At 40.5% G+C, this 15,136-nt stretch overlaps 1 protein-coding gene across 11 annotated transcripts in view; it reads right to left on the bottom strand.

The window, feature by feature from the left end:
* SPEF2 (sperm flagellar 2) overlaps window positions 1–15,136 on the bottom strand; it is a 210,962-nt gene that overhangs the window by 49,713 nt on the left and 146,113 nt on the right. For all 11 annotated transcript variants that reach the window (XM_051853818.2, XM_051853824.2, XM_008262116.4 and 8 more), the window contains 4 exons: window positions 10,352–10,505; window positions 8,392–8,520; window positions 4,574–4,712; window positions 512–741 (listed from right to left, as the gene is read on the bottom strand). In XM_051853818.2, the coding sequence (XP_051709778.2) occupies window positions 512–741; window positions 4,574–4,712; window positions 8,392–8,520; window positions 10,352–10,505 (652 nt within the window). The remainder of the gene's footprint in view (window positions 1–511; window positions 742–4,573; window positions 4,713–8,391; window positions 8,521–10,351; window positions 10,506–15,136) is intronic.

Below are 15,136 nucleotides of genomic sequence, written 5' to 3'. Positions count from 1 at the left end.
TGCTTAATCCTCTGAGCCACAATGCTTGTTCCTGAACAAATTAATTAATCCACTAAGTAAATATTTGTTAATATCTTATTTGGCTCTGCTCATGAAGGGGGAAAAGTAGGTATAAAAGTGAAATCCTCTAGTCCCTGGCCTCCCCTCACACACCAGTGGGGAAACAAATATAATCTCACAATCTCAATACTAAACCTAAGCTAGAAATATGTACAAAAGCTGTCTACCAATGGCCAGGTGGGGTAATGCTCAGACTTAGCAACTTGCCAACAAGGGATGGGGAGGAGAAGAGAGAAGAATTACTGAGAATCAGGATCAACACAAGCTCAAGTGTTAATCACTGTGGATCTCCTGCTTGGTTCATTTCAGACTGATATTGTATGAAGCAGATATTTGATAAACTATGAAAAAGCAACCCCATAGAGCTGATTCTATTCAAAGGCACGTGATTGTCATCCAGGTTAATCTTAACTTTTTTTGGTGTTCTTTTCATGATACTGATTTTTCCTACCTTTAGGCGCCATATCTAAGAACTGATCTCGAAGATTGTCGAGCTGCTCAATAGTCAGGGTGCCATCTTCTTCCTTTTCTACGGGTGGAGGACGTTTCGGCAGGGGTGGATCTGGGAAGACTTTTATATCACCATTAATGAAGAAGTCTTCTTGGTTTAAGTAAAGTTCATTCTGGATTTTTGTAGCTGTTTCAATGTGATAGCGAGCTACTTCTGTTAATTTTTCTACACTGAAAATGTAAAACGAATAGTTACCTCCATTAAAGATACTACTAGATTAATAGTGCTTGCTTATAAGACACATACTCAAAAATGAATGCATTACTTGGCTAAGATAGGTAATTCAATCTGAGTGTTGGAAAATTTTAATGTCTCTTCAAATCTATTTTATAAAAAAGCAAGGAATAAATTAGTACATTTTAGAAACAAGCAACAATGCGTGCTTATTACACATTTAATAGTTGCCCATTAAATACAAAGCTAAACAAAAAGACTGCATTAAGTAAGGTTGTTACTAGTATCAGAACATGTTTTACTATTTAAACAGGATTATGTGAAGAGTTATATTCATTTTAAGTATGGAATACAATACTTGAGGGATCTTTAAAAAGTTCATGGAGGTGGAATTCAAAATAAGTTCATTTCGGTGCAAACATTTTTCAAATTCATATATGGTGCATGACTTTTTCATAATTCTCATTTTCCATGAACATTCTGAAGATACTTTGTATGGAAGAATGCCATGTAAAATATGACTGTTAGGAAAATGCATTTATTCAGAATCAGGTTAAATTATAATGTGAAGCCAACTTGATAATGTGTTTTTGGAAAAGTGGCTTTTCTCTAACTTTACGAGGAGGAATTTGATGTTATCTCAGACATGGTTGTCAGAATAGCCTCTGGTGCATATAATCCACTGAAGTTGCTTTGCTATCTTCATGAAGAGTAAACATTCCTAACGAGATCACATGGCCATAAGTGCACAATTTATGAGAGAACTGAGCAATCATGCTAGGACACTTTCTGGTCATGAGTCCTCGAGTAGGTTATTTAAGCTTTCTGAATTTTTAGCTTTGCAATGGAGTCAATAACACAACTCCTTACTTTGTGGTAGTTAACGTATAATCACATAGGACATGGACTTGAACTCTATTGGGGAGACAGTTAATATTCATGATTAAAGCTATTTTAAGGGCCAGAGAAGTTTCTTTGCATGAATGAATACGACATCATTGCATGGAAGAAAGGGTCTTGTCTGTATCTTAAATGAAATATTGAACATTATAGGAAATGCATATTTAGTCTAATTTTATATAAATCAGGAACACCAAAATTTTCTTACACTGAAAATTTAGGAAATAGTTGCTGTCTTTCAAAAGATGCTTTTGAGTTCAGCTCCAGAATGCTGTCTTTTTAAGTATCTATAGTTTATGCTTTAGAGTGTTCCTGTGTGGGGCAGTGGGGGAAGGGTCAGAGGAGAAGGATGTTGGACAGCTACTAAGTTTACTGGAATGAGGGAGACAGGATTCCAAATGTGAATGGAGACCCAACCATAAACAGGCTATCAAAACAAGTGTGCGCCACCTAGTGGAAGGTTACTAAGTGTAACCTCAAGAATGGTAGGGGAACGGCCAGGGCAAATGGAAACAAGATTTGTTCAGACATCTGAGAGCTCTGCCACCTTCCACCCCTGATATCATATTTCTAGATTTTAGCTTCTTATGAACACAAAACACAGACCTTTGTATACATACACATTGAAATTGCAGGTTCAGAGGGCAGGGGTACATATAAGATAGACTTGTGAAATATAAGTGCATCTGATAAAAATATTATGCATTTACACTTGATGGCCACATGGGTGAAAGTCATAATCCAAGTGGTGGAGTTGGAAGCATACCAGGGGATTCCAATTCAATCCCATCGAGGTGGCATGTACCAATGCCATCTCACTGTTCCAGGTGATCAGTTTCAGTTCACAGTTGGTCATGGTGAAGGGACTGGGAGTCAAAGGGAGCACATAGACAAGTCTAGTACCTGCTAACGCTAACTGATGGAGTAAATAAAGGGGAGAGTGATCCAACATGGGAAGTGAGATACTCAGCAGACTCGTAGAATGGCAGATGTCCTAAATAGCACTCTGGCCTCAGAATCAGCCCTAAAGGCATTCGGAGCTGGCTGAAAAGCTCATGAGAGTATTTCAGGCATGGAAAGCCAAGACACTCTGGCAAAAGATCTCTGCGAGTGAGATCCCAGTGGAAAGAACAGGTCATCAAAGAAGGAGGTACCTTTCTCTGAAGGGAGGAGAGAACCTCCACTTTGACTATGACCTTGTCTAAACAAGATAAGAGTCGGAGAACTCAGAGGGCTTCCATAGCCTTGGAAACTCATGACTGGAGCATAGGGAGATTACTGATGCCATAGACAGGAGTGTCAATTGGTAAAGTCAACAACAGGAGTCACTGTGCACTTACTCCTCATGTAGGATCTCTATACTTAATGTGCTGTACATTGAGATTTAATGCTATAACGAGTACTCAAACAATATATTTCACTTTGTGTTTCTATGGGGGTGCAAACTGTCGAAATCCTTACTTAATGCATACTAAACTGATCCTCTGTTAAAAAAAAAAAAAGAAATTATCAATTCCCAACTTGACTCTCACTGGGATTAAACATGACAATAGGTCTGCTCTGATTTCATCATCATTTAAAAAAATCATCTATTATTTTTCACTTTATGTTTCTGTGTGGGAGCAAACTGTTGAAATCCATACTTAATGTATACTAAGCTGATCTTCTGTATATTAAGATAATCGAAAATGAATCTTGATGTGAATGGAAGGGGAGAGGGAGTGGGAAAGGGGAGGGTTGTGGGTGGGAGGGACGGTATGTGGGGGAAGCCATTGTAATCCATAAGTCGTACTTTGGAAATTTATATGCATTAAATAAAAGTTAAAAAAAATGGCAAAAAAAAAATCCTAAGAATAAGAAGTCTTCATTTGTAAGTAGCAGGCAGAGGAGAAAACTGGATATGACTTTTCTACGAGGCTGACGGTAACTGATTTGGTTCTCTACCCCGTAATATTATTTTAAGTACTACTGCAAGAAGTTTATCAGACTGAGATATGTGTTTGCATTTTTTAAAATTTATTTTTCACTCTGGAGCAATAGCACTACATAGCTATGCTGAAGACTTTAGAGTAGAACTTTCATTATGAGACAAGGATCAGATTAAACAAACCATAACCACTGTTTTTTAGATGGCAATTGCTTCTGAGAATGCTTGCCATTTGAATCCTATTTACATAGCAGCTTCTGAATTTTCCGTAGATGTTTATGGGACACTATAGTGCATCACAGAATCTAGATCAAGCGGAAAACTCTGAAATGGCTTGGTTCAAGTGTTTCCTTTTATGGATGAAGCTAGCGGCCAAAGCAATCAGGCATGCTGCTAATTTGTGGATACTGTGGAACTGTTGATCTCCTGGACAATCAAGTCTCCTGACTCAGATGAGGGCTATTTGTACTCTGTCAAGTTGCCTCTTTATGCTTTTTTGGGGAGAACTAAGAGGCTGAGATTCACTGCCTCTCACCAGTAATGAAAGCCTGATAAATCTCTGGAATGCAACAGAAAGGCTGAAGGAATCAGTCTAATTGATAAAATATTCCAGTGAATGGAGTCTTAATTTCCAATTAACTGGTTATGACTAACAACAAGTCTGGTGTCAGATGTGAAGAATATTTTAAAATATGCTGAAAATATTTTAAAATTTCTTCTAATTCTCATTGAGCAGTGTGAAAACTGAACTCATAAAAAAATGTGCAAAAGTGAATTTTATTGTAGACCCCTCTGAAACATGATATACTTTTCTTGCTTGAAAAGTCAAAGGAAACTTGCTAAGTAAAGCTCACTTTTTGGGTTTATACCCAAGATTTCCTAAGAGGTCAATGCTTGTGTCTGTAAATGTTATTCGGATTTGTAAACACCTTAAGAATCTGCCAGTTTTGGTGCTCAGGATTTAACAAGGCACGTTTGTAAAAAGCCATGATATACTTTACCTGGACATTTCATTCAAATATCTCTCACCAAGCCATTTTTCCATGAGTTTATATATATCGACCACCTTCGTTATTAGGTCTTCAAGGACAGACAATGCTTTGGATTTTATCAATTCAAGTCGAAACTGTGTAGCTATCTCTATTTAAAAAGAAAAATAAGCATTTTGAAATGTGTTTCATGTATGCAGATTTTCTGACTGACGCAATTCGATTTTAAACCAACCACGTTTCAATCTGAGAAAGCTTCCAGTGCACATGTGATACCTATACAGATGAGGCACCAGTGAAGCAAGATGTCATGTGCTGTGAAGTTATTTAAGAAATGTTTTAAACTTAATAATTAAGCTTTATGCTGATTCATCTTCATGGCAATATAGTCTTTGATAAGTGGAATGAGAACAGATGATGTCTGAATTTCACAGAGCAGGGAAGGATGAAATCTCTGGCTTATCTCCCTACTTTAGAACCCTGGGATGGCGATGTCATTGTATTTCTCAGCACTGCTAAAACTAGGGCAAAACCTCTGGGTCCTTGGGCCTATTGCTATTCCCGACACAATAATAAGGGCTTTTATCTCTAAATATGAGTATCTTTCTCATCTCTTTTCTTTGCTTTTTCCGTTCTCACTGGCCTAGTTTGGGTGCTGATTATCTTTCAGCTAAGCTATTGCCAATAGCTTCAACTCTGCTTTTCCTAACTTCCATTTCCACCTCAAATCTAAATCTACCTCCACAAAGTTCAGAGTAATCTGTCTCTCCTGCAGATGCGATCAGAACCTTTTTTCTGCTCAGAATTTCTCACTATCTCCTAGTTTCCATGAGCAGAAATCTGATTTCCTTGGCAGGGCCAGGATGACCCTGCACGGTCTGGCCTCCCTGTCTCCCAATTCACTCCTTCCCAGAGTATGCCCCAGGTTCCTGAGCCACTCATTGCAGGACATCAGATCCATCCCAGACCACTCTCCCTGTCTCAACACACACTTCTCTTCTCCATTCCTACCCCAATTTGTCCTCTGGGTAAACTCCATTTTCTTCCAGTTCAGCTGAAACTTTAGTTCCCTGGAAAGTCTGTCTTGTCTCATCCTCCCCACTCTCACATCAATGTCCCCTTTGTATACCTGTCTCCAATACCACAGCATATTGTAAATAATTATTTCCATTTCTCTCTTCAAGATCTGGTTTTGCTTTATGTTTTTTTCTCTGTGTGTATGTTTGTGTCTAGCAAACACCACAGAACTTGGCGTATAGAAGAAACTCAATAAAAATTTATTATATGAATGAATGAATGGATTTTGCCACCCTAAGGATCGTACACTGAATGAACTGAAAAATAAAGTATATTACAGCAGACTCATAGAATGGCAGATGTCCTAAACAGCACTCTGGCCTCAGAATCAGCCCTTAAGGCATTCGGATCTGGCTGAAGAGCCCATGAGAGTATTTCAGGCATGGAAAGCCAAGACACTCTGGCAAAAAAAAAAAAACAAAAAACAAAAAAAAAAAAAAAACAACTAAATGAAAGATCTCTGTGAGTGAGATCCCAGTGGAAAGAAGGCCATCAAAGAAGGAGGTACCTTTCTCTGAAGGGAGGAGAGAACTTCCACTTTGACTACGACCTTGTCTAAATATGATCAGAGTCGGCGAACTCAAAAGGCTTCCATAGCCTTGGCAACTCATGACAAGAGCCTAGGGTGATTACTGATGCCATAAACAAGAGTGTCAATTTGTTAAGTCAACAACAGGAGTCACTGTGCACTTACCCCTCATGTAGGGTCTTTGTCCTTAGTGTGCTGTACATTGAGATTTAATGCTATAACTAGTACTCAAACAGTATTTTTCACTTTGTGTTTCTGTGTGGGTGCAAACTGTTGAAAGCTTTACTTAATATCTGCTAAACTGATCTTCTGCATATAAAGAGAATTGAGAATTAATCTTGATGTGAATGGAAGGGGAGAGGTAGTGGGAGAGGGGGAGGGTTGCAGGTGGGAGGGAAGTTATGGGGGGGGAGGAAGGCATTGTAATCCATAAGCTGTACTTTGGAAATTTATATTCATTAAATAAAAGTTAAAAAAGATAAAATTAAAAAAATAAAGTATACTGAAAACCTCTGACATTGGATGTGGGGACAGGCAATGGGGAAGAAGCACGTGTCCCTGTGCTCCACTTGCTGTGACTGCAGGGATTTGGAAGCAGGCAACAGTAGGATGGGGCCCTGGAGGAGGAGGGAGAGAGAAGGAGAGAAGATAGGGCTGGAACGCATTGGTAGTTAATGAGCCTGGAGTCATTAAGGGCATCCCAGCTTACCCATTGCTGCATTTTTATGGTTTTGTTATCTGTTATATTGACCATGGTTCCCTTCCATGGGATATTTCTGCTCAGTTTCCTGATATTCTCAAACTCCATTCTCAATTGTATTGTAAGACACTTAGAGGAGCCCTCAGGAGGGTGTATCTTGTAGTCATGGCTGTCTACAGAGCGGAAGAGCCTTAAACACGACAGACATGTGACTAGCTTGTTGGTGGCCTCTGCTCCCAGGAATACACTTTCCAGACCTGTTAGCTTTTAGTCAAGACTTACATATTTTCCTAATGATGGGAATTATTAAATCATTCTGAAATATTCTTATTTTTTATTTTTTATTTTTTTGACAGGCAGAGTGGACAGTGAGAGAGAGAGACAGAGAGAAAGGTCTCCTTTGCCATTGGTTCACCCTCCAATGGCCGCCGCGGACGGCGCGCTGCGGCTGGTGCACCGCGCTGATCCGATGGCAGGAGCCAGGTGCTTCTCCTGGTCTCCCATGGGGTGCAGGGCCTAAGCACTTGGCCCATCCTCCACTGCACTCCCTGGCCATAGCAGAGAGCTGGCCTGGAAGAAGGGCAACTGGGACAGAATCCGGCGCCCCAACCGGGACTAGAACCTGGGGTGCCGGTGCCGCAAGGTGGAGGATTAGCCTAGTGAGCCGCGGTGCCAGCCCTGAAATATTCTTATTGTAATACAAAATTACTTATTTTGGTAACCCCTACTTAAACCTGTAAAACCACATCAAATTGGAAACATCGAAAATATTTTACTGCTACTCTTTGAGATTAAGATACAAAACTTTCAATTGACATAAAAACATATATTTGCAGGACATCATGTGATGGCTCAAAATATCTATAAAGGGAACTCCAAAAAATTCATAGAAAGTGGAATTAAAAATAATTTGTTGTAAAATATTTTGAAATCCACGCATACAAAGGATTTCCAAAAAGTTCATGGAAAATGCCTTTTCTGAAAAAAAAAAAAAAACCTATGTATGGATTTCAACATTTTTGTCACCAAAATAAATTGATTCTTTAATTCCATTTTTCCAAGAAATTCTGCTGTACTCTCATACATTCTGTAATGTTGAAATCAGGGTAAGCAAACACCTCCTCAAACATTTGTCATTTCTTTGTAGTGAAAACATTCAATATCCTTTCATCTAGCTTTTTTGAAATACATAGTAAAAATATCACAATCTATAGTCCCTCTAATCTGCAATAGCACACGAGAACTCCCTTGAGATTCCCTTACCGAATTGTTTTTCCTTCTTTTTGAAATCTTGTTGACAGTTAAGACTGATTAGGCGATGCCAAAATATCTGACTCATACAAAAGTCAATTCCAGTCCGCATATGGTTAAATGAGAAAAATATTTGAATGCTGTACTTCTCAACTGGTTTGTTCGGTATTCTCATTGACAGGGTCTTATGCAATTGACGAACCGGTGTGGACGGTATGCCTAATGGCCTACTTCCTACTGAAAAGCATCATCTGAGTTATTTTCAACTGTTACCTTCAAACTGTAGGGCGGCAAGATGCTCCTCCTTTATTCTGAGCCTCAGTTCATTTTTCTTTTCAATTTCTGCGATTTCCTCTGCTGTGAACACTACAGGAGCAGCTTCAGCTACAGGTGGTGACTTACCTGAAAGGGCGAGGAAATATGCAGAGTCCATCACCTATATAGGTGTGTTTGTATATGGTGTTTGGACAAAATGAACACAAAGCAGAATTTATAGAATTATAAACCTCCAGTGCTTTGGAAATGAGGAAGCTTCTTCACTCCAGTGTGGATGATGAAATATTTACAGCTCTTCTTGAGAATTGTTCATGTGACACCTGGGCTAGATTCATATGGAAACGTCCCAAGCTGCATGGTCTTATAAAAATCACAAGATGCATGGCAAGTGCAGGGATGGTTACAGACTTTAAAGATGGTGGAATTCAGAGTTTGAGGATGAAATTGTAACTTCCACCTTACCGCAGATGCTGTCAGTCATCTGCAGAAGCACTCATTTTAAGGGACCGCTTGTATTAGCAAACTGTTCATCAAGAAAACATCTGAGACTAACATCAAGAAGATGTGGCTGAAATGTAGGTGATGGTCAAGAATCTGTCAACTAATTATCTTTTCATTAGCAACTACCTTCAAGTGCTTCAGGAATTACACAAGAGAATTACGAAACAAGAATTTGCTAGCATTTATCAGAGGATATAACCCTGGTGATGGCAGTGTCATTCCAACTGCAAGCCCAGTTTACAGAATTCTATTCAGCTCAACAAATCTTGTGAAAAAGACATAAATGCGAATAGAGAAAATCTGCTAAGAGACATTCGCTGCAATGATAGATGTGTGTATAGTGCACCCTTCGATAGCTCAGCTGGTAGAGCGGAGGACTGTAGGACAGATGGTATCTGATAGATGTGTGTAAAACAGATAAAGAAGAGATTAATCATTCTGGATTTCTATTTCATCTGTGTAGTTAATACACTGGACTCAGCCAGTTATAGTTATTTCATTAATGTAAATGGGAGCATTTTCTTCAAATGCTATGCATTTATTTTATTTTGACAATCTGAGATGGACACTAAAGTTGCATATTATTTTTTATTTTTAATAAAATTATTGAGTTATTAATTTTTACTTTGCCTTACGTGCCACGAACTTACCCTTCTCCATCCCCAGTGCTTTCCCATCACTCCTACTCATAGCTGCCTAAATGTACTCCACCTGAGAAGTGTTCTGTGAAGTGGAGTGACATGACCTTGTTCTCTGGGCACCTGTACTTTCCCAATCAAGAAGCAATCATCGAGGGTGGGTGTTTAGCCTAGCAGTTAGGACACTCACATCCCCTAGCAGAGTACATGAGTTGAATACCTGGCCCCAGTCCCTAATTCCAGCTTCCTAGTAATGCAGACCCAAAGAAGCAGTAGTGATGACTCAGATGGTTGGGTTCCGCCTCCCCCCGCCCCATGCTGCAGATCTGAATTGAATTCCTGACTCCAGATTTGTCTAGGATCTGGCCAGTGTGGACATTTGGGGAGTGAACCCACTGGCTAGGATTTCTCCCCCTGCCTCTCAAATAAAATAAATAAATAAATAACCCACAATGATTGATTCACTGTCTATCTCTGCTATTAGTTACAGTTCTATCGGGGCAGAAGCCAGGGTCTTGATTTTTGTTTTTGTTTTTAATCTGCTCTTGTGTCCTTGGCACCCAGTATAGAGTGTTTCCCATAGCAGGAAAGTGTCTTTGGAGCTTATTTTAAACTAGATACATCTGTCTATTTGGATAAGCCAAGTTAGGCAGAATCAGTATACAATACAACTCACCAGCTAACACTACAGCTCATAGAAGCCTGGATATCTAGGCTGCACCTGGTGGCCAAGTGGCTAAAGCATCTGGTTAAATGCTCGCTTTTTCCCAACCAGAGGCTGAAGCATCCAGAGTTCTAGGTGCTAAAACAATGAATACCTTTTCCATGTTTGTCTTCCTTTTTATTCTTGGGTGGCTCATTTTCCTTTTTGCCTTTTTTGTTTGTACTCATCTGGGGAGATTTCTCTTTTGACTCTGCTGGTTGGTTTTCTTTGTCTTCTTCTATGAGCCTCTGATGAATTTCAGCAGCCACCTGGTTGTATAATGGCAACGTTTCAGTGAAATGTGTAACAGTTGGGGGCTGGTTAGCACTAGATTGAACCCCCATTCCTCTGTAGCCACTCTTATTGAGCAGTCTTTATGAAACACACTGCAATGTCTTACTGGCCCTGTCCCCAAACACAGCTTTGCTGCAGCCGTCTGTGGGAAGGCTGCTTTTGTTCACAGTCCCAGTTTGGAAAGCATCCTCACCCTGCCTGCAATGCTTCCTCATGGCCAGCTCCAGACCATGGTAGGGCCATGGTTATGCAAAAATTCCTTTCTTTTTTAATCTCAGACTCTATGGATTTAACATCTGTGATGGTTCTAAGTTCCTGCTATTGCTAGACTTCCAATCATGCTTTTCCCTATTTCACTGCCCTAATTTTTTGTTTCATAATTAATCCCACATTGAGTGTTCTTCTGACAGTTTCCTCTGATCACCCCCACTTCCCATGAAATTCTAATACTGCACAACTGTATTTGTTTATGTACTGTGTGACTGTGCTTTACACATAAAGTGAGAGAACTTTCTTCACTCTTCCCACCAAACAGTTTTTGGGAAGGTGTGCCCTACATTAATTGGGTAGTGATCACTTGAATCCTGGGTTTCTACTCTATTCTAGCAATAGACACCATCCCCCGAATTCTGTGTGTTTAGGATGATGACCCATTGTCCTAACCCCAGAGTGCTTAGCCTCCTCCTCTAGGCTGCCTTTTAGCTTCTCTCTACTCTAACAGGCCCCTCCTCTCACTCTCACAAGTGTCTTACTTAGAGAGGTAGTCATACTGTTCCCCTGTGCTGGCCACTGCTTAGAGAGGCTCTATTAGCCTGCAGGGGTCTCTCCTCCTCTCCTCTGGGCTGGCTTTGTACTTAAACCTTGGCTTGTGACAACATGGATGATCAACATCATTATGCTAAGTGAAATACGCCAGGCATGGATGAATAAATACTGCACGGTCTCAGATTCATCTGTGCTCTCCAAAAATACTGAGCTCACAGAAATAGAGATGAAAGGTGAGTGAGTGTGATAGGGAAAAGAGAGATGTTTGTTAAAGGATACAAAGTTTCAGGCTGACAGGAGGAATAAGTCCTGGTGATCTACTGCACAGCATGGTGACTGTAAGTTAATAGCAATGTATTGCTTATTTAAAAATTGCTAAAAGAGTGGGTTTTAAATGTTCTCATTGCAAAAAATAATAAGTACATGAGGTGATGGCTATGTTATTTAGCTTAGTTTGATCATGCTACAGTGGATGCATGCATCAAAATATCATACTGCATGGCATGAATATACAGTCATAATTTATAAAATAAAAAAAATGTATATCTAAAATTCCAGTCTCAGGGACTTACAAAAACTCCAGCCCCAGGGCCTGTGCTGCTGGAGTCATGTCTGCAGCTACAATACTGGCTCTTCTGAGCTAAGTCCACTGACTCAGGAGAGGTACAGTGTGTTAGGGAGAGTAGCCCTGAGGAGTGAGAGCTGAGAACAGAATCCCAAAGGAAGAAACAACACACACACACACACACAAACATGCACACACACAAACATACATGCACATGCACAAGCACATGCACACACACACACTGGGACAGTAGTAGAAGCACATGGATGAAAACTTTCTATTTTTTTTTGACAGAGTTAGACAGTGAGAGAGAGAGACAGAGAGAAATGTCTTCCTTTTCCGTTGGTTCACTCCCAAAGTGGCAGATCCGAAGCCAGGAGCTTCCTCCTGGTCTCCCATGCAGATGCAGGGCCTAAGGACCTGGGCCATCTTCCACTGCACTCCCGGGCCACAGCAGAGAGCTGGACTGGAAGAGGAGCAACCGGGATAGAATCCGGCGCACCAACCGGGACTAGAACCCGGGGTGCCGGCGCCGCAGGTGGAGGATTAGCTTAGTGAGCCGCAGAGCCGGCTGGATGAAAACTTTAAACTCTCAATAAAGCAACTCCTGATGATGTGGGAGTCATAGTGCTTATTCTTTTATCTCAATGCATACCGGGTCCAAACCTGGTATTATTTCCGGGGAGAATGCAGAGCGAGGATGGGAGGAAAAAGAGTGGAATGATGGGGGTGAAGAGAAACAGGATAAGGCACATTCTCTACCTAGAACAACCTATAGCCTGGTAGGTGAGGCACAGCAATCAGAGTTCCTGCCTTCTCCAAATTCCTGATACACTTCCTACTTCTGGCCCAGCAAGTAGCTGTCCCTAACAGTGACAGAAGTGTTAAGTCTCACCCTATCCTCCAAGGGGCTATTTTAATATATAAGATTTATTTTATTTATTTGAAAGGCAGAGTTACAGGAGAGAGAGGGAGAGACAGAAAGAGAGAGAAGACTTCCACCCTCTAGTTCACTCCCCAAATGACTGCAATGGCCTGGGGTTAGGTTGAACCCAGGGTCAGGTTGAAACCAGGAACCCATAGAACTGGTCCTCCTATGGAATCCCAGCACTGCAGGAAGCCGCTTGACCTGTTGGGCCACAGTGCCAGCCCCAACAACAATTTCCTCCCATGGGCTTTAAAGCTCCCTAGAGTAAAGCCAGGGCTGTTTCTTAGTATTCTCTGTAGCTTTGTGTACATTTGCCTTGCTCACAGGGGATTTGCCTATTAATTGACAACGTTTCTTTTAAATAATCACATTCTTCAGAGTGCATCCACAGCTTCTTCAATATCAACAGCACCTCGGAAGGACATGAAAAGATTTCCGAGAGCAAGCCAATATTTTTTCTTAGTTTTTTTTTTTTCTCCACCAGATGCCCTTTTGATAAAAACAGATTTCATACTATACACTGTACATTCAAATTCTTGGTAAAGCTGAAAGCAGGCTTGTTAACATTCCCACCTAAATTGCAAGCAATTCAGTTTTGAATCTGTTCTTGCAAAACAGGGTAGGTTAGCAATTTCGTTCAAAATTGGATCTTCCTCCTTGGTAAACAATCCTGTGATGATGATGATGACCATAATTTTCATTTTTCTGGTCCCCTTCCCTCAAAGACCTCTGGGTCTGTTCCAAAAATTAACATGATTTTCAATACATCAGCAATCTAGCTTGCAAGGCTGGGGAGAACTTTAGCCATGATGCCTTGACATTGTGAGAGTTAAGTATAACTTCTGTGAAATCATTACATGCCTGCCTATTAGAAGAAAGTTTGGGTAAAAATTAACACAGCACACTAAATGGATAGCTCTTGGTAAAACTGCTGTGAGGAACAGCACCTGCCCTCGGTGCAGTGCTCTCATTTCAATTGCACGGATCTCAGCTGTGCGGTTTGCCCCACAACAATTTACTGGATCACACCTGTCTCATCTGGAACACAAAGTCCCCTTATGATCATGTGACATCCAAGTGACAAAAATCTACCAGAAGTATATAAAATCTGGATTCTAATATACATAAACATATTAATTAGCAAAAACTTACTTTCTGTCTCTCTCTCTCCTTCTCTGCTTCCTATGTGGATTTCAAAAGTCCATAAGGAAAATGGTACAATTTGGCATAAATTTCTTAAAACAATGATATGCTATAACTACAGCTTCTAAAACCCTTTCATATACATTCTGTCATTTGATATTCTCAACCAGTCAAGAATATCTCCCTGTTATAGTAAGGAATTGAAGATTTAGTGAGGTTAACTGATTTTCCTAAAAACCACACTGCTTAATCCAGAGGTACAGCCAATGCTGTTTGTGCTTCATGATCCTCTCTTTCTGAAAATATCAGATTTTGAAATGTATTTACTCAAGTAATTAAAAATTCATTCATTTATTTATTTGAGAAGCGAAATGACAGCAAGAGAGACACAAAGAGAGGGCTCCCATCAGCTGATTCACTCTCCTAATGCCTGGGGCTGGGCCAGGACCAAAGCTGGGAGCAGTCACTCAATCTGGGTTTACCACACGGATGAGGGAAAGACATTTACTTGAGTCATCACTGCTGCGTCCCAGTGATTTTCCTTAGCAGGAAGCTGGAGACAAGAGCCAGAGCCAGGAATTCAATGCAGGTATTAGACCTGGGTATCTCAGCTGGTGTCTTAACCACCCTACCCTAACCAGGTAATTGTAATAGGATACATAAGACTTAAATATTAGGTTTATGTAGCCCAATTAACAATAAGGATAATGCATCTTTTTCCTAGAGCTTTTAAATCTGCTTTCCTACCCTCTGGTGCTTTGCACTTGTCGGGGTGTTTGTGGTGATCGTCATTGCCATCCCCATCAGCATCAACAGTAGAGCGGTAGCAGCATCCCCAGACTGCATTAATGGTTTAGTACTGTTAGATATGGGCATTATACTGGGTCAGTGTATATAAAAAAGCTTCAGAATCTGAAAGTATTCAAGAAAACAAGTAGTGAGAAAAAATACAAACAAAAACTGATATACTGAGAGCAGAGTGGGAAAGACAGTAACTGCTACAATGATTAAAAGAACACAGGACCATAGAAGGCTGGGGCTTCGGGAAACAGGTAACTGCTCAGAAGCCAAGGCAGGAACTGGTTGTGAAGACTTAGGAGAGCACAGGATTTACTATAGAAGAAAGGAACCTCATGTTTCAGGAGGGTAAAATGGCACTAACCAGGCCCTAGGGAGGTAATGCTCAAGGAAGGTGCAGTAGGTAA

The sequence above is a fragment of the Oryctolagus cuniculus genome, chromosome 14 (genome assembly GCF_964237555.1).
Source record: "Oryctolagus cuniculus chromosome 14, mOryCun1.1, whole genome shotgun sequence".
NCBI lineage: Eukaryota > Metazoa > Chordata > Mammalia > Lagomorpha > Leporidae > Oryctolagus > Oryctolagus cuniculus.
The sequence above is the reverse complement of the archived record's forward strand: the minus strand, read 5'-3'. Positions and strand labels throughout refer to the sequence as shown.